The sequence below is a fragment of the Hetaerina americana genome, unplaced genomic scaffold, assembly GCF_022747635.1.
Source record: "Hetaerina americana unplaced genomic scaffold, ioHetAmer1.1.p SCAF_118, whole genome shotgun sequence".
NCBI classification, from domain to species: Eukaryota; Metazoa; Arthropoda; class Insecta; order Odonata; family Calopterygidae; genus Hetaerina; species Hetaerina americana.
In genome coordinates this window covers 671,272-693,657 of record NW_027286270.1, presented here as the reverse complement: position 1 = coordinate 693,657, position 22,386 = coordinate 671,272, and the positions used below count along the sequence as shown (strand labels likewise).

General features: G+C 44.2%; 1 protein-coding gene across 2 annotated transcripts in view; it reads right to left on the bottom strand.

Moving 5' to 3' along the window:
* Positions 1–22,386, bottom strand: part of LOC139685591 (uncharacterized) — a 130,654-nt gene that overhangs the window by 40,660 nt on the left and 67,608 nt on the right. For both annotated transcript variants that reach the window (XM_071582534.1, XM_071582533.1), the window contains one exon: positions 13,094–13,334. In XM_071582534.1, the coding sequence (XP_071438635.1) occupies positions 13,094–13,325 (232 nt within the window). In that variant the 5' untranslated portion in view covers positions 13,326–13,334. The remainder of the gene's footprint in view (positions 1–13,093; positions 13,335–22,386) is intronic.

Sequence of the window (22,386 nt, the reverse complement as noted above, 5' to 3'; positions counted from 1 at the left end):
GACTAGTCTTACTTAAAGGCCGAAAGCTCAAGCATTTTACCGTGTGAGTGTCCTTTTAAATGTTACTATTTTATTTGTGTTCTATTGTGCCGTCCCATTATAAATATATATTTTCCAAGATAGCATTAGCGGACAAAAACACAAAAACTCATACGTATTCCGTATTTTCGGTGGCGATACCACTATTCTCAAGGGAGAAAATCACCCAAATGATATAAACAGTTCACCGAAGTTGCCTCGATGGGTCTAAAATGTTAACGAGCAAGAGAAACTGTAATAATTAGTAAGAATTAAACAAAATTTTTTCCGAGTAAATTTTCAATTTTCACATCAGTTTTCTCTTTCCTTGACTGTATACACTAATGTCCCACGTATCTTATGTTTTGCCAAATTATCCCGAAACCCCTTTCAGACAGGTTGATATTATGTCCTTTGGGGAAGGACATAATATCAACCTGTCTCATGCCTTGTTTAAGCTCACCTCATGCCAAAAATAGTTCTAATTCTTTGCCATTCATTTTAGAGGATTCCATGTTTATTGAGAAATGTAAACAATGGGCAATTTTTCGGTTTTCCGTAAGTATGCCAAGATGCCGGGATGCCACTGAAACAGGGCTGAAGTGCTAAATGAAGAAGGTAATTGCAATATCTATCGGCGAGGACACAAATTGGCCATCGTGATCCCAAGGGGCGATTTTAAATAACAGCGGCGAATAGCGTCAGCCGATGGGAATGAATCATCGCCCTTGCGCCCCCCCTGAACGAGGAGGCGCTCTCAGGGGCGCCCAGGCCAGCTGTAGTCTCCTCCGCCCGCCCACACCTCCGGCTCGTTTCCACGGACGACTACGATGTGGTGGGGGAGTGTTTGCGATGCGCCGACCATAACAGCCGCAGAGGGCGTTGATGACGCAACGCTCCGGAGAGGGGGGAAGGGGGGGGGGGGGTGGAGAGGGGTCGGAAATGACGTCACTCGAAATGGGAAAGAGTGAGGCGGGGAGGAAGCAGGCAGTAAGGTACCGGACGCATTGCGCGCGCATCCTCGATGACGCAATGGTGAGGTGAGGCGTGACTAACGTGCGCCCATTTCGTGGAAGGAGGCGAGATGGGGGCGGGGCTGATTAGGGGCCCGGCGGCGCCTCGAGGACTTCGCTGCGACTCCTTTCGCCGACGCCAAATGTCATCCTCGGACGACGGTCGGAATGACTCGGCAGAGGACGCGCACGACGGAGGCCCAAGTTCTGTCGAAAGTGCGGCATCGATGAGGCGGCCTTCTTTGGAGTCTATGCCATGAGACGGGGCAGGTAACACATTCTACGCAATCAATTACAACCGGGTAGTGATGCATTTATCTACATCTGCATAATACGCCGCAGGTCGCCGTAAGGGTGTGTGGCGGGAGGTGTTAGGGCACCACCAGTAAGTAAGAAAAAAAATCGCATAGAAATTCCACAAATTTATACTATCCACAAACGAAATATGCTAGACGTTAATGCAAAACCCCTTACAGCCCACACACATGCAAACACGCAAACTACCAAATGACATATGTACATATGCACCTACAAATATACCTGATGTCTTTGAAATGTTTAATTTTGTTACGACTTGTAAATTAAATGTTATTAATGTTTCTAAAATTACTTCGGGGTCTTTCTATTAAGATTCCTGATGATTTGGGGAAAGAATGAGTATTTGCATCTGTCTGCACAGGAATCTATCTCCCTTATTTAAGATTTGCGGTCTCATCTACTTTAGTAGTGTGGGGCCATTATAGTTCCTGTAGTGTATCCGTTAAACCCAACTGGTTCTGAACCTTTCTTAAAGTTTAAGTCTCGCTCGTTCTCTTCGAATCTATAGTGGCTCCCAGCCTAAATCCCCTAAGAGATCTGTCGCCCTTGTGTTCTTATTATAACAATTTTTAACGAATCTGGCGGATACCAGTTTGGTATACATAGGAAAATACCAGTTGGATCCTGCATTGGATGAAAGGTAATCATACGAAAGAGGGCACATGCAAGAATATTTAATAACATTCAGTATTCATGCAGGATGGACAGTTCGCAAATTTAGTAGTTAGTAGTTCTTTTGAGAATACTAAATTATAAAACCCCTCCGTATTTTGCTAATGACTTCAATATCCTTCATAGAATATATAACCTAAATACCATAAACATAAATTCGCATAAACCCGCTATCCCTCATCACAGCACAACTACGTACAACCAGTCATTTGGAGTCACGTCGGGATGTCGCCAGTGGAATGAGCTATCACCCATTTTAACTAATGCATCTAATCTCTCCCATCATTTATGGGAACACTTCATAAATCACTAATATCCCAGCAAATCAAACAGTGACAGCAAACAGACTTGGAGATCCTTCCTTTTTCTTTCGCAGGAGCGTCATCATTTGCACTGGCGATTGTAAATAGAAACAGGAATATTGTTTTACAAGTATTGCTTGCATATTATTGGTATGCATAGTATTTGTATGTATTGTATGTGTGTAGCTTGTATATTTTGTGTTATAGTTATTAATTAACTGGGCAACTAATGTATTGTGTTGCTGTATGTTAGTCCTAAGATATTTCATATATTAGTTTCATTTCTATTTATGTGCAATTTGTGTAATTTATTCATAGGTTTAATCTTGTAAATGTATGGCGAGGGGTTAGGGGGTGGTAGAAGAAGAGACTCCGTAGTCTCAATCGAAGCCCCAAAATAAAGACGACTGTCTCTCTGTTCTTTCCTCTTATGATTTCTCCCAACAACCCCCTGTCCTCGCCCTCCATACCTAGCACTTCCTCGTTTGTTTTCTTCTCTGTCCATTTCACCTTCTCCATTCTTCTCCAAACCCACATTTCAAAAGCCTCCAATCTACGTCTACCCTCCTGCTTCAGTGACCACGTTTCCGTGCCGCACATAACCGCACTCCATATCAAAGTTTTGACGAGTCTTTACTTGACATCCTTACCCAACGTCCCTGTCATCAACTCCCTCTCCTCCTCGTGAGAGCCTCTTTGCCTAGCGCAATTCTTCTCCTTACGTCCCCACTTAATGACCATCATGGTCCAAAATATTTCTGGAATACGTAAACTGTTCCATCTACCCTCTTGTTTTAATATTAATCTTAGCTATTGTCTCTTTGGAAAATCGCATAACCTTTGTTTTATTAATATTGATTCTCATCCCATATCTGTCGTACTGAATTTCCAATTCACTCAGCAATGCTTACAACCACTTGGCTGACTGACAAACTAAAGCTTGGTAATCAGCAAACCTGTTGAGGGATAGAGAATTACATCTTTCGGTGGGTGTCAATCGTTGACTGGGAAGAGGGTTTGGTCTAGGGGTGCGGAGTGGGAGGCACGCAAAATTTCGTCGGGAAGTCCATCCTCGCAACGGATGCATTTCGAAATTTCCAACAGCTCCAATGCATCTGATCGAAAGCTGTAATTCTCTATCCCCCATCTACATTTTAACCTTTTGACCCCTCCACCATTCCTTACAATCGCTCTCTGACCAACCCCCCTCCCCCGCTCAAAAGGTACACTATACCAAGTTTGCTTCCGTAAAGACCTCCTGATGATGACGTTCAACGTCGAAACCTGGGTCGCATTTCAAATAAAGTGTATGGAATTACAAAGTCAATAATTTCATTCCATTTCAATATGTTACGTAAATTCCATTATGTCATGCCAGAGATAACAAATGTATATTTTCTCGAGAGCCAACGAGGGGTTGCCATAGTATTAAATGAAGAGGTAGGAAGAAGCGTAGTCAACATAGAACAGGTAACGAATAGAATATTACTAGTAGAGGTAAATGCCGAACCGACAAACTTGGTTATTATCCAGGTATACATGCCACCGAGCAACCATAAGGAAGAAGAGGTCGACATGATATACGATCATTTAGAGGACATAATCGCGTGTGTTCTCGCAGGGAAACATTTGATAGTGATGGGGGTTTGGAATGCGACGGTAGGCGAAGGAAGAGATGGTGATGAGGTGGGGGACTACGGTTTAGGCACGAGGAATGACCGCGGGGAGAAAGACGTTGAGTTCTGCAGGAGACTAGGGTTAGCCATCACCAACACTTGTTTCAGACACCACAAACGATGCAAGTATACATGGAAAATGCCAGGTGACTCAGAAAGGTATCAGCTAGATTATATCCTAGTTAGACACAGGTTTAGGAACAGTGTGATAAATTCGCCCAGCTTCCCGGGAGCGGATGCGGACTCTGACCACAATTTAGTTGTTATGAAATGTAGCGTCCGTTTCAAAAAGATAAAGCAGGGGCGGCGGGTTAGAAAATAGAATGTAGAAGCATTACATGGTTTGAAAAGGAAGAAGTACCAATAGGCTGTAGAGGAAATCATGGAGGACGGTAAAGAGCTAAGTACTATTGAAGAAAAATGGGAAAGTATCAAGAAAGGGTTATCGAAAGCCGCAGAGACACTATTGGAACCGTTAACGCTAAAAGGACTAGGAAACCATGGATCACGGATGAGATGATTACAAAGGTGGATGAGCGGAGAAAATGGAAGAATGTAAATACCAAGATAGGCAATATGAAGTACAAAGAATTGAAAAACAAATTGAGGCGGGCAACAAATAAAGCAAAAGAAGCATGGTGGAAGACGCATTATGAGGATATGGAAAGTTTGCAGAGGCAGCGTGAAATTGGTGCGCTGTACAGCAAAGTTAAATCTTTATTGGAAAGTAAGAAATGAAGATATTTGCTACGAGTTAGAGAAAAGGCGGGTAAGATAATAGTTGACACAGGAAAGATCCAAGAGAGATGGAAGGAATATATAGAAGAACACTATAGTAAAGAACTTCGACCAACAAAGTTAGCCATTGAAAAAGAAAATGACGTAGAGGACGAAAGCTTAGGTCCAGGCATACTCGACGATGAGAAAGAAAGGGCATTAAGGGAGATGAAACTAAATAGGGCCGTGGGGGTGGATAACATTCCTGCGGAACAGCTGAAATGCTTAGGAAAATGTGGGAGGAAGAGGCTATATGGGCTGATTCGTAGTATCTATGAGGAAGGAATCTGGCCGGAAGACTTTGTGAGATCAGTTTTAGTTCCTATTCCGAAAAAGGTAAAGGCTACATCATGTGAGGACTACAGGAATATGAGTTTGATATCCCACGCAGCTAAAGTTGTTCTCAGGATCATAAACAATAGGATAGAGAGTAGGGCAAATGATTACTTAGGGGATGATCGGTATGGGTTTAGGAAGGGGAGAGGTACACGTGATGCCATTGCAGTAATGAGATTATTAATCGAGAGGAATATAGATCACAACCAGGAGGTATTTGCCTGTTTCGTAGATTTCTAAAAGGCGTTTGATAGAGTGAATTGGGAAAAACTAATGAGTATCTTGCAGAAAATAGGAATAGTTTGGAGGGAAAGGAGGCTAATCCGCAACCTGTACATGTCTCAGACTGCTTAGGTGCGAGTGGGGAACGGGGAGTCCGGTTGGGCAGTGTTAGGAAGAGATTCAAGGCAGGTTTTCCCCAATCACCGTTGCTGTTCAACCTGTATGTAGAGGAAATGATTAAAGAGGCATGGGAAGAACTCGAGGTAGGAATGAAAGTGGGCGGGGAATTCGTAAAATCAGTTAGGTTTGCTGATGACCAAGCTTTAGTTTGTCAGTCAGCCAAGGGGTTGCAAACATCGCCGAGTGAATTGGAAATTCAGTGTGCTAGATTTTGGATGAGAATCAATATAAATAAAACAAATGCTATGCAATTTCCCAGAAAGACAAAGGCTAAGGTTAATATGAAAATAGGTGGGTAGACGCAACAGTTTACGTATCCCGGAAATGTTTTCGACCAAAATGGTCAAAGTGGTAGGGACGCAAGGGAAAGAATTTCCCTAGCCAAGAGGCTCTCGCGAGGAGGAGAGGGAGTTGGTGACAGGGACGTTGGGTAAGGATGTCAAGAAAATACTCGTAAAAACTTTGATGTGGAGCGTAGCTATGTACGGCGCGGAAACGTGGTCATTGAAGCAGGAGGATAGACGTAGACTGGAGGCTTTTGAAATGTGGGTGTGGAGAAGAATGGAGAAGGGGAAATGGACAGAGATGAAAACAAATGAGGAAGTACTTGGTATGGTAGGCGAAGAGAGGGTTTTGTTGGGAGAAATCATGAGAAGCCAGGAAAAATGGATGATGGGCATATTGATGGGCAGTGGAATTTTGAAGACTGTAATAGAGGGGAGAGCGTTAGGAAAACTAGGGAAGGGCAGGGACAGGACGGAGGAGGAGTCACGTGCAAATAGTCCTCATTGGGTCTCGCATGAGCGGGTTCTCCTGTATCCGTGCTGATCTTTACTGAAAACTGAACGCTATCAACTGGCTATCCCATTGTCGAACTCGCAATAATGTGCTCTATCATTTTGCAACTAATTGACCAGAGGGAAAGGCGTCTGCAATTCCTGGAGTCCACCCTGTCACCACTTTTAAAAATAGCCGCTGGGTATAATCTCTTAGAGCGATCTGATGATTCCTTGTTCGTCCGCTGTAATATTTGCTTTTGGTTCCGGAAATGTAGTGTCTACAAATGAAGTGCTACTGTATAATGTAAATATAAAATGAACGTGCCCACGGTCTCGAAGCAATGAAAACGTGGTAGCCCCGAGCAAGTGTACCTACACCAACAAATCCAAGTGAAAACCGTAAATATCATTTTTAACTACGCATAATGTACCCTCACATGGCTCTTACTGTATTCTTTCACATAAAAGAAAACATGACTTTATAAAACATAGCGTCAGACAAATATAGAAGAACAAATAAAGCTTTGTCTTGGGTCTGAGTTACGAAAAGAATATGCACGGACACTAAGAAAAGGAAGAAATCAGAAAAAGAATAAATACATTTGTTAAAGTAAGTAGTACTTGGCGATGACAGAAGCGTTATATGAAATTGCTTTAGCATTCGCGAAAAGAAAAGATACCTTTTACTGATGGAGAAGAAGTTGTTAAGCCTTACCTCCAAATATTTGCACGTCATCATTGTAATGAAGTTAATGAAAGGAAAGCAGACGAAATTGCTACATCAAGGCAGACAAGACGTATCTAGGCACCAGAGTGCATCTCAGCAACAGGAAGACCTTATGCTTTCTTTTCTTGACCTTTGGATGAATCATGTTGCCCAGCTAAACATTTTTATAATAGGAATTAGTGGTAATTTTAATATCTTTGAGGTACCTGCCAGTCTGGAGTCATTGCATGATAAAACAAGTGGATATTTGAAAACGTAAAACCATGCCTAGCACGTCTAAAATTAGACTATAACAAATGTATCAGTGTGTGTAGTGACGGAACGCCATCAATTATAGGTGAAGTCAACGGCGCTGCAACGTTGCTTGAAATATTTTTAAAACTTACTGGACTGAAACATCACTGCACGATACACCAAGAGGCTCTGTGTCGGAAACCTTTAAATATGCAGCCAGTTATGTTGCCAGTCGTGAACTTTGTGAATAAAATCAGAGCAAGAGCGTTAAGCAGACGAACATTCGGGGAATACTGTGAATTCCTTGATATTACATGTGGTGAGCTTATCCTTCAGTGCGACGGGCGCTGGATTTCTATTGAGATTTTGTTTTGAATTTCTGATTACATTTTGGAATTTGAAAAATACCGTTTCTCAATTTTTGATCCAGGAAAATGAACTATCTGATGAAAAAACACTATTACTTGAACACATCCGGCTATTTGATTGGGCATGTTGTATTGTTACCAGTCATCTTAATGATTTAAATTTAAAACTACAAGGCAAGAATAAATTATTTCCTAACAAAGTAAACAGTATCAGTTCATTTAAAATGAAATTAAAACTGTTTATCCCCCAGTGAGAAAATAAGGATTCGGGTCAATTTCCAGTTTTGAAAGAGCAGGGTGAATGTGCTGTGGATAATGGAAGTTAGATTCAATACATGGAAACAAATAAAGCAAGGTACAGCAAGGATCATTTGAAAGTCGTTCTCATGATTCCACTCACGAAGAGGACCGCATGCTCGCTCATTTTATCACCCCATTCCCACCCCGCGAACAAATCGTAATGTGGATGCCGAGTGACATCATAGGCAAATTGAACTGATTGATTTGATAAAAGTCATTCTTGAAAATGATATTAGATGGCCATCTTCCAGAAATGCTTCCGACGTAATGAATTTCTGGCATTCGCAACCCAGGGAACATTTACAAGAGTTAATAAAATAAGCAAAAAGTTATATATGACGCTTTGGAACGACATATGTACACATGTGAACAAGTATTTTCATCCATGAAATCTATTAAAAGCAAAACAAGATTGCGAATGACTGACTCAAATGTGAAGAACTCCTTGCTGCTTTCAGTGACAAATTTAACACCAAACATTGGGAAATACATAACTAGGGAAATCCAAGCAGGGGCAACATTTTCAAGAAATGTAAGTAGTGTTTTTGTGCTCTAATAGATATTGTTTTTCATACAATAATTAATTCATTTATAAATGTTGATTATTTCAATGAGCATAATTTTATTTGAAAGGGCAACCACTGAAATAAATCATATTCCAGGACCCCTTCTTCCTCTTCACGTATAAAATAAACGCGTGTCTTTAGAAGTGGCGTAAATTAATCAAGTCAATGGCGTGATTCCGTTATTCCTTTTCCTCCCTTGAGACAAAGCAGACCTCTGTCCCTATTCTGCCACCCCAAACGTGAAGGTAAGGAGTTAAAAAACACTTGCTTGAGATGTTTGGCGCATCTGAACTCGTCCGTGAAACAATTGACGCATGGTGTGGTTAAGGTTAGCCACCACTGGTGCAAACGAAAGACTACACGTAGTTTCTATTCTAACCAGAGAGTATGATGTGGCGATTCGAGGGAGACTGTTGGGCAGTCGGGGGGTCGAGGGAGGGAGAGTGTAGGCTTCCTAGACGGCACGAAGGCAGGCAGAAGTTAAGAATAATTGAAGAAGGAAATCATGCAGCGCAAGCAAGGAAAATATCTCGGAACACGTAGAAGTAAACGGTCGCCATAAAAAGGTTAAAACCTTCAAGTGCTCGTTGAATATATCGAATGAAATATAGAAAGGAGATATCAACATTTATTCGGATAAAAAAAAACCAATGGGATCGAGATGGTGCGGGGGCTAACTTACTGGCTTCCCACCCTGAAGGCGCGGGTTCAAATCCCGGCGGTGTTGAATATTTTTCAGAGGTATCTCGATCCCTACTTGAGGTGCTTTGTGGAGGGCACTTTGAGTGAGTACGCCGTCCGTCGGATGGGACGTTAAGCTGTATTGGCGCCTTTCGTAAAGAGTAGGCTAATGCCGACGCCGGGTTTCTCTCCACCCTTCATCCTTTCCTGTCCATCCCCTATGGCGCAAATGACCTCAGCTGTCGGTCGCCTCCCCTCAAAACTAATACTACTACTACTACTACTAAAAAAAACCAAAAGTTTCCTTTTAAGGAATAAGTCTTGTTTGAATGGAAAATAATTTATTTAACAGCACATTTCCTTGATATTGGATGAGACTAACTTTATTAATATAAAAAACAGAGCAAGTGCCGACGTGCAAATGAGGGCGAGCGAGCGGGGCGTCGCCTTTCCGATTTCGATATTCCGATAGTTCCACTCCGCGGGTGATCGATCGTTTCGATCGACATGGCTCGGAATCGCGGGTCGGAATGAAAAGAGGCGGGGAGGAGAGGGGCGGAGGCGATGGGGAAAGCGCGTCCCCCCCTGCCCCCCCCCACGTAAGTGGAGCGTCGCGGACCCACGCCCCCGATCCGATTCCACCCCCGCCCCAATCTTGACGGCTCGCGTTTTATCTCGGAAGGAGGGAGCGCGCCCACGCCGCACGCACTACCCCAGTATCTTCTCCGAGCGCCCGGCGAGGGGAGACGAGGGACACCCGCGGAGAGCGAACGGGGGTCGACCGGGAAAGCCAATCGCCCCACACTTGGTTCTCATTTTCCATTGAATCATTCCCAAATATTTCCGACAAGTTATTGCATGTCCATCGCATGCACAAACGAAGAGCTACGTTTGATTGCGCCGCTGCTGCTTATCTCTTAGGTAACATTTACATCCTGGCTACGGCGGGAACACTTGAAACAGTCCCGCCAATTAACTGCAAAGAGGTCGCGCCCATTCCTCGTTGCGCCCCCGGAGCGAACGTACTTCAATTCCCGCACTCATCGATCCGAGTCTGAGGCGAGACCCAGCTCTCCAACCTCAATCCATCGGCCTCAGATGTGTCCACGGTGTGTGCACGATTATGATTGATTAAGACATTACATGGTCGGTACTTTGTCATACATCTCGTTACTTTGAAGCTCATGAAAAGTCACAGTTTAAGAAGACACCTTAAAATATTTCGTTCCTTGGAAACGGTATGTGCAGAGCACAGAAGAGGACCGAACCAGTAAAAAATAGGTCCTTGGAATGTTGAGGCGAACTTGAGGACAAGAAAAAGAAAATTTAGGGCAAGAAATAGAGAGATGTAATAGAGATGATATTTTAGGTCTTCGCAAAGTGAGATGGAAGGATAGTGAAGATTATTGTGGTAATAGAAATAGAGTAACCTAAAGCGGAGGCGAAGCCAGGCGAGGGGTGACAAAATAGGATTGAGCAATGGGGTAGGAAGAAGCCTAGTAAACATAGAGCAAAGAACGAATGCAATAATAATATTAGGAGAACTTAAAACAGAACCATAGAACTAGGTCCTTATGTACGAGGGTCATCCGGAAAGTAGTACCCGTTCGTGAAATAAAGACACAAAAGTAAATATTAACAAACATAAAAAATTTTATTTGAAAGAGGATACTTTAAACTACTTCTCAACATAATCTCCAAGCAAATTAAGGCATTTGTCATAACGTGTGACAAGTTTCTGTATTCCTGCTGCATAGTCCTTCGCCGCCAGCTCATTGAGATACGCGAGGGACCCATCTTGCACAAATTTTTGCATAATGCAGATGGTGTTTAACAATTTCATGAACAATTGTTCGAGAAACATTGGGAAAATGCTCACAGATGTCATCAATTGTGACGCGCCGATCGTTCCTCACGAATTCGTCAACTGAGCTCACCAGTTGGTCTGTAATGACAGACGGTCTCCCCGAACGCTCATCGTCGTGTGTGTTCCCCGTCCCCATGTTGAAGTTGCGACACCACCGCCGAACAGACGACTCTTCCATTATATTGTCTCCATACACCTCCTTTAATTGGCGATGAATATCACATGGGCGAACGTTTCTTGCATTGAGGAATTTAATCACTGCCCTCACTTCACAACTGGCGGCGTTCTCAATTTTTTTAAACATTGTAAACAATCACAGAAACAACACAGGCAATGCTAGCGTCACGCAACTTGGCTCAGAGAAGGCAGACAAGCCACTGAAGCTATCTGACCTCGTCCAGCGGCTACTCGCGTCGTCAGCACTTCATGCGGCACGAACGGGTACTACTTTCCGGATGACCCTCGTATATCTACCTACCTGCCAAAAGTCAAGCAATAGGTCGGAAGAAGTCGACGGGGTATGCGGTCAAATGGAATCAAAGCGGTAGTTCATAGAAGGAAGTATTGATAGTGATGGGGGATTGGCAGGCGGGGGAAGCGACGGTGGAGAGAGGTGAGGGACTGCAGTTGAGGAACAGAAAAAGAAGGCAGCAACAAGATAAGAGTCCTGCAGGAGGCCGGGGTTCATCATAACGGGCACAATGTGTAGGAAAAACGAGATCGATCCGTAGTTTCCCGTGAGCGAATGCTGATTTAGATTCAAATTTAGTGCTTATGAGATGCGGCGTCAGAATATAGAGGATAAATAGGGAAGGCGATCAAGGAAACTGAATATGCGCAGGAGCAATGATCGGGTGAAAGAATAAAGAGTGTCGGCAGATTGTGGAGAAAATTATGATTAAAGTGACAAGAACAATCGAAGAATCATTGGAAAATAAGGGATCGAATGCGAACCCATGGGAATAGTAAATAGTAGACGACAAGGAATTTAATGGACGAGGTCACTGGGGAGACGGACAAAAGAAACACGAGGGAGTTTTTCTTCGGACAAATTAAAAGGATTGCGGGAGATGCCGCGACTAAAATCGTTACAATGAAGTACGGTATTTATGCAATACATCGCGTTCTTTGAAAGCCCAAAGGAAATACGCAGGGTAATAGGATTTAGAGGTAGTTTAAGTGATTAAAGCACTTGACCGCATATGAAGGGGATTCGGGTTCGAGTCTCGGTCAGTTAGAATGACTTGGAACAATCTGTGAAATTTCTGCATTGCAAAACACATTAGCGGATGACTCCGTTTCAGAAGTAGTTGGTAAGGTATCGGTATCTCCCGCAGCCCTTGGAATATCGAATATTTCCTTCGTTTTGGATGGTCGTGTTTCTTCAGCGAAGAGATTCCCAAAAGATAACGGAAAGCTGAGCAATCTCCACAATTGAATGGAAAATGCGAGGTAAAAATAGTAACTATCGCTATTTATTCTTTTAAAATATAAAACATTTTTGGATGAGATATCTCGAGGAAAAAAGTTTTATAAAGCAAGGGGAAAAATGTCGAAAATCAAAACCACCACCTTGAGTTAGTTATTAATTGCCCATGGCAGGAATTTGCATGTGGTTTGCGAGCCACAATTCGACCACCCCCGATCTACACCAACAAACGTTGACGAACGGATATTTCGATTGTGACTCGTCGATGTGAATAAACTTGTTAATGCCAGTCAGCTCGAGGCGACGGGAGGAGTGTTTACATCCATACCAGTGCCGTTCCATCAACGGGGTAGTCTGAGCTAGGACGGGTGGTCTAAGTGGTGTCTCAATAGTCCTACTGCCCTGGCGACCTCCCTCCAGGGCCACTCGACCCCGCCTCAGACGATTCCGTATCCACCCCTGCGGGAATCCACCGATTACGAGTGGAAAACTCCCTTCGATGCCTCGCAAATTTCTCCCCGAGGTGTTCCCCAAATCCACGGGCACATGACTATCAGTTCCCCGTCGCCCCTCCACCAAGGGAATTCTTGCGCGAGGGGTGGGTTGTGACGTCAGCCGCGACACTCACCCAATCGGCGCTCGTGGTCCTCCAGCAGTCTCCCTTCGCCGCTGCGCCCCTCCTCCGGAGGCGGCCGGGGGATGCGATGGTGGTGCTGCAAGGCCGCTTCCTCGAGCAGGTGCTGGTGGTGATGCGGTGGATCGCCGCCGTCGTGGTGCCCCGCCGTGGCGCCCTCCTGCCGGATTGGTGAGAGGCTGAGCAGTCGAGGGGAGGCGTCGATGGACTTCCTGAACCACCGCATGGCGGGCGACTGCAGAGAGGAAAGAGCCGCGTCAGCGCCGCCACCCGCCGAATGGCGAAAGGTGCTGCCGTGCCGAATTCCTCGAAGTGGAAGCATTCGTCGCCGGAAATTACACACAGGCTGAACGGATTTTTTATTTTAAAAGGTTGACATGTGAATACTTTCTCTTAAACAAATTTACGAGAGTGAAATACAATACTGATGCTTGAATACAAAAGTACAACAAAATGGAAGCATAACCGACCTTAGGTTCAGAGCTAACGTGAATTACCTGTCCAAAGGCAAAGAATTCAGTTTGAGCTTTCTTCAATGTTCTGTTTCTTTGACCATATTATGCAAAGAATCGCTCCGATAGGCTTTGTTATCAGTTAATTAATTTAATTTTAATCGCCATGAAGTGAGACACTTAAAAATTAACTGAACAATTGACAATTAATTAATTAACTGACCCCATTAACAAAAAAATCAGTTTTGCCCGAGAGCAAGTCTTTCCAGGCATTGTTTCTTACGACTGGTAAATAGCCAATGTCACTCCCATATTTAAAACAGGCAACAGAGAAGATCCGAGTAGTTACTGATCCATTCCTCTCACATCCATCTCATGCCAAACGTTTTTTCAAATTTGGGAAGCTATGGGATTGATAAATGTGTAATACAGTGGGTAGATATCTTTTTAGCAGGCCGCGAGCAAAGTGTCGTAGTAGATGGAGTATCTTCGGACACAGTAAGCGTCGCATTGAGTATCCCACGAGGTAGTGTTATCGGTCCGCTATTGTTCCTTTCAATCATTAATGTCATCGGCTCTCAGATTTCAAGTAAACTTCGACTATGTGCTGACGATGCAGTAGTATATATATATATATATATATATATATATATATATATATATATATATATATATATATATATATATATAGGGATGTATCCAGTCATGAAGTTAGAGTATCAGTTGCTAATGACCTAAATGCGATCCAAAAGTAGTGCGAGACATGGGGCTGGAATTCAATTTGAATAATTGGTTTCGATAATTTATTGGAGAAATAACGTTTCACCCGAAAGCACAGCCTGTTAAGGGAACCAACATAACATACGTGGAATTGGTAAAATACTTGGGTGTAACGACAACCAAGGGTATGCTCTGGGTTCAAGGCCATCGCCTTGAACTTAACGACACCACACCATTTGCGCTGTTTCACGTGCCCACCAGACACCAACCCACCCACCCGTGCCCACTTGACATCACGCCTCCCATTTACTTCCCTTCCACTCACACATCTCATATTCCAAGTGTCAACGGTTCCGGTGCTGCCGCGTCTATCTCTTGATACGCCCATCTTATGCGACTCCCGTCTTACCGGCATCTGAGGCTTTCCCTTGGCAATTAAAAGGAGTGAAAGATAAGGTATGCCACTGGGCTATCAGACTCAAATGATTGATAATTTCTATGGCAAAGATATTGAGAGAATATCTGGGCTATTGATCGCGGGCTGGACATCGATGTCATCGCTGCGAGGGGGGTGGGAAGGGGGTGGGCGGGGGAGGTGGATCTCGCATCGCTTTCCCTTTCAACCCAACCCTTAAGGGCGCGAGGGGATTTCCCTCCCTCCCTCCCGAGAATTTCGGCGCCGTGAGACTACTTTCCCATGACTCGGCGATGCAGCATGTAGCAACCCGCCAAGGGGGAACGGATAAATCATTTTACAATCCATTCCAGAAAGTTTCATCCTAAGGGGACGCTGGATATACATATACTACATAGATGTTTGCCAGAGTCCTCTTCTCTTTTTACTGAGTTACGAATGTTGCAAAAGATTTGCACGTTTTTGAAGATATCGTAATGTAATTCTAACTTTGTCGCCGTGTCGTCCGACTATCACGGCGCAAGGAAGTTGGATCACTTCCGAGGCGTCGCTGGTAGATCCGCTTGACCGATCGAGTCCCTCTCGAGGATTGGTTTCGTTCGCCCCTTGTCCCCAGGGCTTTCCCGTCCCGAGCTGGAGTGACCGAGCAAGCAGCCCTTGACCACGCACATTGTTCAGCAAATCTCCCTGAAGTGGACTGGCGAGGGGTTTTTATATCCAAATCCATTGATACCCAATTAAATACTTTTAGCAATGATATTCTTCGCTACTTTGAGATAATTACGCGCCTCGGCAGGTACAGCGCCCGAAATGCACTGCTGCCCCTTGGTGGAGTGAAGGCATCAAAGGGAAAATGTGCGAGGGAAACAGGACTCTCCAAGCTTCTATCACGACAACATGCTCCGTGATCTATTATGAATGTCAAACTCTATGAAACATAGTCAATCGGTCGATCAACTTACGGTCATCTGTAACACTCAAATTTAGAGTGAGTACAGGCGTGACGCTGGTTTTAAAGAAATTAACGATTTTTTAAAATTATTTCCACCAAATTTGTTACCAAAGAGGGCAGTGGTTGATGGGGCAGTTGGGAGGAGAGGTGGACGGACAAAAAATAATTATGTACAGCTTTGCGCATCGAAAAGAAAAGGAATATATATATATATATATATATATATAAAAATAAATAAATAAATAAATATATATATTATATATATATATATAATATATATATATTTATTTATTTATATATATATATATATATATAAATAAATAAATATATATATTATATATATATATATATATATATATATATATATATATATATATATATGTATATATATGTATATATTCGGCGGGTTAGAAAATGGAGTGTGGAAGCATTAAATGGATTGAAAAGGAAGGAGTACCAACAGGCTGTAGAGGAAATCATGGAGGATGGTAAAGAGCTGAGTATTATCGAAGAAAAAAGGGAAAGTATCAAGAAAGGGTTGTCCAAAGCCGCAAAAGACACTATTGGAAGGAAAGATCCATGAGAGATGGAAGGAATATATAAAAGAACTGTATGGTAAAAAACTTAGACCAACAAAGTTAGACATAGAAAAGGAACCTAAACCACTCCCATCAAACCACCCAATTGAATCTTAACAATCTCCTCCTGACAAAGGTTTCCGATAAAAAATTCATAGATTCAGTTAAGCCACCAGATAACCTTTCCCCCTCTGAGAGAGAAGCTCTCCGACGTGTAGCGTCAAACAAAGATAATATAATAACGACGGCGGACAAAGGGTCATCCGTTGTCGTGCTAAACAAAGAAGACTACGACGCTGAGGCATTTCGCCAATTAAATGACCTTTCCTGTTATGCCCCCCTGCCCCAAGACCCAAACCCTTTATACCAAAAGGATATTCTCTCTTTTCTATCCAATTTCGGTCCCAAAGAAGGTCTTTCTCCCAAAGATATATCCATTCTTTCGCCACCTAATCCTAAGACCCCAAATTTCTATTTGCTACCCAAAATCCACAAAACCAATAACCCCGGACGCCCTATTGTCTTCAACATCAACTCACCCACTGAACGAATCTCCGCATTAATAGACCACCACCTTCAACCAATAGCCACTTCACTCCCTTCTTACATCAAAGATTCGCACCACTTTCTGGAACGTCTACACTCTATCCCCATTCCACACAACACGACCATTCTCATGGCCACGATAGACGTTACATCTCTGTACACCTCCATTCCCCACAAAGAAGGCTAAGAAGCCCTGAAACATTACCTATCCCTACGATCCATACCACACACCCCATCCACAGATTTCCTCATCGACCTGAGCCAAATCGTCCTCACCAGAAATGCTTTTCAATTCAACGACAAAATATGTTTACAAATAAAAGGCACTGCAATGGGCACGCGTATGGCTCCTGCATACGCCAATATTTTTATGGGGAAACTAGAACATGACTTTCTGCAACAACAAACCCTCAAACCACTCTTCTGGGCCCGCAATATCGATGATATTTTTTTACGGAATCGGGTAAGTGCTGGGTTAATGGTGGAAGAGATCGAAGGGAAAGGCTGGGATTTCCAATGGGTATGCCAGCGTTAATTCCGGCAGAAGTTTAAAGTGTCGGTGACGATGTTAACGTGGTTGGTTCTCGGGGTGGGGGAGAAGGACAGGCCTTTACTTAGTAGCGAAAGCTCGCTGTTGTCGAGGGGCACGGACGAAAGGTTCACTACTTTGTTTCCGTTTTCGGGTGTGGGGTGCTGGGTCGGGGACTCTTTAGGTTGACGCCTGGGGAAAACGGACGTGTATTTTGCACGGAGGATATGGCAGGTTATAAAGGGTTGCTAGATCCGGTTTTGAAAGAAATAGGGGTGGAGATATCGACATTCACCTCCAAAACAATACGTTTTACACCTCAGTCCACATTAAACCAACTAAAAAGCAAGTATCTTCATTTCGACAGCTGCCATCCACCTTATACAAAGCGTTCCATCCCATTCTCACTCTCTATCCGTGGCTTCCGTCTCTGCAACAACACCCCCTCCCAACAGATATAATCGGACCAGCTACATGAATCCCTCAGAAAATGTGGATACCCTGAAAAACTGCTAAACAGTAAAATCCTCAAACCGTCAACCCAATACACTCCCCTCCCCAAACCAAGCCGCCCAAAATGCCCTAATCTTATCACCACTTTCTTCCCCGGAACACACAAAATTAAACATTCAATCCGTGACCTCTTCCCAATTATTCATAACACTCAGTCCTCATCACTTTTATTCCCACATTTTCCCTCTGTTTCGTTTAAACGCCCGTCGAACTTGCGTGACATCTTCAAGTCAACAAAACCAACTGCGAGCACCCCCGTCTCTCCCACGCCCCTATCCACACCATGCATCCGCCCAAGCTGCAAATGTTATCATCTTCTAAGACCCTCCCCTTCACTCAGTACCAACTCCCAACCGGTCGCCACCTGTACCTCAAAAAATATTATACCTCGCCTCTCCTGTAACTTCTGCCCTGCCTTCTACGTGGGCGAATGCACGACCGCACTTTCCCTCCGCATGAATAACCACCGATATTCCACCAAATCTCCCACCTTTCTTAATTATCCCATCCCTACTTACACTGCTTCCCACAATCAATCTTTTGACGACTGCTTCTCCGTTTCGGTAATTGAAATCCTTCCCAAATCTGCTAGTATAATAGATGTGAGAACCCGCGAGATGGCGCATATCTGGGTGGCCCAGTCATTTAAACCGCCCGGGATGAACCAAGCCCACTGACTGCATCATATGGCTGCCTACATATCCCCTCCCACCTCCTTGTTCATTTCCTATTGGTCCCTTACCTATCCTTCCCCCACCTCTCCCCCGCACATGTCCTCTCCCCTCTTTCCCGAGAACGCCATTCCGAAGACGACGGCCGAGCCATCGAAACGTCATAGAACATATTGTGATTGTAAAAATCTACATCTGTGTTTATATATATATATATATATATATATATATATATATATATATATATATATATATATAGTGGGTTGCAGGGGGTAGAGCGTTGAACTGCTGATCGGACGGGCTCAGGTTCCATTCCCGGGGAAGACTCTGGGCACCTGCAGCTCCACCCAAACTATATGATTTTTCGGGAACCAGATCTTCCTGGAAAACCATAACCGGCATAGGGAAAGGAACTGGCCCCCTTACCCTGATGTGTGAATTTCACACGCTGTGCGAAGGATGACCCATCAATTCGACGTTTTGGTCAGTCAAAGAGGTACTAGTTGTTTCAGCCGATCTGTGAGAACTTGCATTGTGATGTTGAAGAATGATCCTTCGCTACTGCTTCTTTTTCCGTATTTCAAAAAGCACTTCCGGCAAACAAATGCTCGCGTGCCATTCAGAATTCACGGTTCTCCGTTTCTCTAACGGTACGGTTGCCTCATGTCCAGTTATTCCGAAGAAACAGGCGATCATTGGCTTTAATGTGCACGAATCACTTTCGTCGGATTGGCTCGTCTGGGAAGACCCATACGACAGTATATTGCTGTTTTTTTTCGTGCTCATACGCATATATCTAAGGTTCATCACTTATTTAGATGTTATGCACAGCCTTTGATGCACCGAGATTGCATTTCTTGAGCGTTTTCATTGCATCAATTGACACGAGCATTCCATTCAATTTCCAAAACTGTGGTCCTATTGGGAATCGCAGAACGGACGCAGCCATTGCCCCTGAAATGGCTGGCGGAGGGGCGTGTGGTGCTTTAGAGGTAAAGAGTTTTGATTGGCTCTTCTCTACCGCGTGCAACTAGAATCACACATGCAAATGATCCGCTCTCAACAGATATTTCCTGAAATAGCGTTTTGGCGAATGTTTTGAAATTAATTGAAAAAAATGATTGGAGAGACCCAACCTCCCTTCGTCTCCACTAAAATTCCGATTCCACTTTTCCTCACTCCTAACTTCTCTGCAGAAAAATCCCCCCATCATAAGTCTCCCAATGCGTTTAGTTTCTCTCCATGTTCTTTGGATGCCTGGGGCTGGAACGATTACCGAATGAATCTTATTTATTTATTTATTTATTTATTTACACAATTACGTAGCAATTAGGCAAATTTCCTGGTGGCAACGGTCAGGTTAGGTCAAAGATAACTACTAACAACGAAAATTACATACGAACACATAAAAACAGATAAGAGACAAAATATTCTTACATACAATGACACTTCCACATCACATACAAACAAACTTCCACATCACATACAAAATGCCGTCCACATCACATACAAACAATATTTTCATGACTACAATGAAGTTTCTTGAGTGAAGTGGCTGCTTTACATTTCAACTTAAAACTTCTAAAATTGGATGGAAAGGGCTCCAACAAACCTCTAGAGGCAGCTGGTTCCAATCAATAATGGTTCTATTTAAAAAAGAGTATTTTTTCTTATTGGTTTTTTGAGTCCTTATTTTTATTTTGTGGCTATGGTCGTTTTTTCCCTTAAAGTTAGGCTTTTCTATCCCTTGCCATAAATCTTCCCACGCTTAGTCCTTTTTAACAATTCTATACATCGCGCCTAACCTACTCCTTTTTCTTCTATTTTTCAAACTCTCCCATTTCAGTACATCTAACATATCCGTGAATCTTCGTGATAAGTTACCCTGGGCCGAGGGACTCTAACCGAGTCCTCATCCCTCAACAACTCTTCATAATCTCTAATAATCATCATCTGGCTGATTCCTCCCGCCCGCCCGCACCCTCTTACGGATGAAGCAGCCTTTGTGGTTCCCACGACGGGGAAACCACGTCGAATTCCGCCCAAATAGGCTCTCTGCAGCCACCCCTCCTTCTCTTGCGACTCCTGCCTTTGTCTGAGTTCCTCCCTTGGTCCAATGTGGCCGGCTCTTCCCCCTGCTCTGGGGAATATCCCGAGTAACAAGTTCTGCAATGGAATTTCGAATTGAACTAAAGCGAAACGTGTCCCACGAAATAATTCACTCGTATTCAGCTATGCTCTGGCATTCAACGTGAACGAACCGTTGCGTTTCGGAGTGAGAGAATTATGAGGGAGTCAGTGAAGAGGCAGAGGGAAAGTCGTGAACGTGTTCGAATCGTGCCCCACTCTCTCCTGGCGGGTGCGGACCCCTCCCACCTCCCGGCGGAGGCTGCCGCGTGGATCCGGGTAGGCAGGGCGCATGCCCGGACCAACTCTCCCTCTCTCTCTCCTCACGACTGCTGACGGGGGCAGGGCACTCGAAAGTCTAGCCGCGATGAGGATCAGATAGTGCCGGAGTTCACGACCAGGCTCGCTGAGAAAGTTTTTTTACGACCCTTACTCCAGATTGCCGCCTTGCAAGAGTGTTGGAAATATATTGGATTGGCAGAAGCAAGCCAGCTGAAATGGTGCTTGGAAGGGTGAGAGAAGGGGAAGTGAAGAGGAGAGCGCATTGGGCATCTACCGAGGAACGTAACATCACAGAATCGGGAATTAAATGCATGTAAGGAAAAGGGAAAATGCAGAAGGATCGATGACCTAGGAAGTGATAAGAAGTGAGTGGAAGAGGGAATGGGAAGGAATGAAGAGAGATTTGCGCCCGGGAATGGGATTACAGGCGTAAGGTTGTCTACCGCGAACTATTCCGTGATATGTCGAAAATTATATTTGTTGCCCGGCGGTGAAAATTGCATATGTTTGTTCTCAACACTGCAGACAAAAAAAACAAAATAATTCAACTCATACTAACATAAGCGCATACCCAAGGATTAAACTATAATTTCCATAAAATATCATTTCACAAGGAAAATGGCCCCTCTTCCACAGCCATTTGCGTCCTCACCCACGCTCTCTTAACGCCGGGGTACATCCTTCCCAAAACACACAATTCCGATATTGCAGGCCGAACCATTGTTTCTTCTCGTGACTCGCCGCGTGCGGAGAGACTCTCCGCCTTTGCCGGCCACTCCCTCCCACCGCCGATCCACTCTCCACCGTCCGATGCTCAAGATACTTACATACGACTTCCGCAACCGTTTCCTCCACTCAGTCTCTGCCTCCACTCCAATCATCTCGGCCACGATAGACGCCTCTACACCTCTACACCTCACTCTGAAGCTCTCCCCTCCGCCACTACTCATCCCATCGCCCCACACCACATAGTCCGACCACTTAATCTGAATCTCTCTCGCCTCATCCTAACAAACAACTCTTTCTCCTTCCACAATTAATATTGCCTACTGATAAAAGACTGTCCGATGGATTCAGCCCCTCATACGCAAATCTCTACTTTGGCCTCTCCGAGAAAAAATCCCTCTCCTGTTTCTCCCTGCAATCCCTCCCTTAGGTTGGATACTTGCATGCATGGCATAGTACTCATCTTTCGGTCGCGAGTCCTTGAAAACACTGTCCTCCTTGGCGCCCGCTTTCTCCTCTCTCTCTCTCTCGCTTTCTCTTCACTCTCCTTCACTCTGCCTCAGAAACCATTTCCCTGGCCGGTTATGCATCCCTCACCAATCTAAAACTCCATCCCTCTCGTCCATGCCAAGTCCACCCGACACACGAGATCAACCCTTCGACGGAGTACTCTCGCATTGACAGCAGCGGGGGTCGTGCAAATATTATTGTGCTCACAGATGAATTTGATTCGCGATCTGATGTGAAATGAAAGCAGGCACGCGAAGCATCTCCCT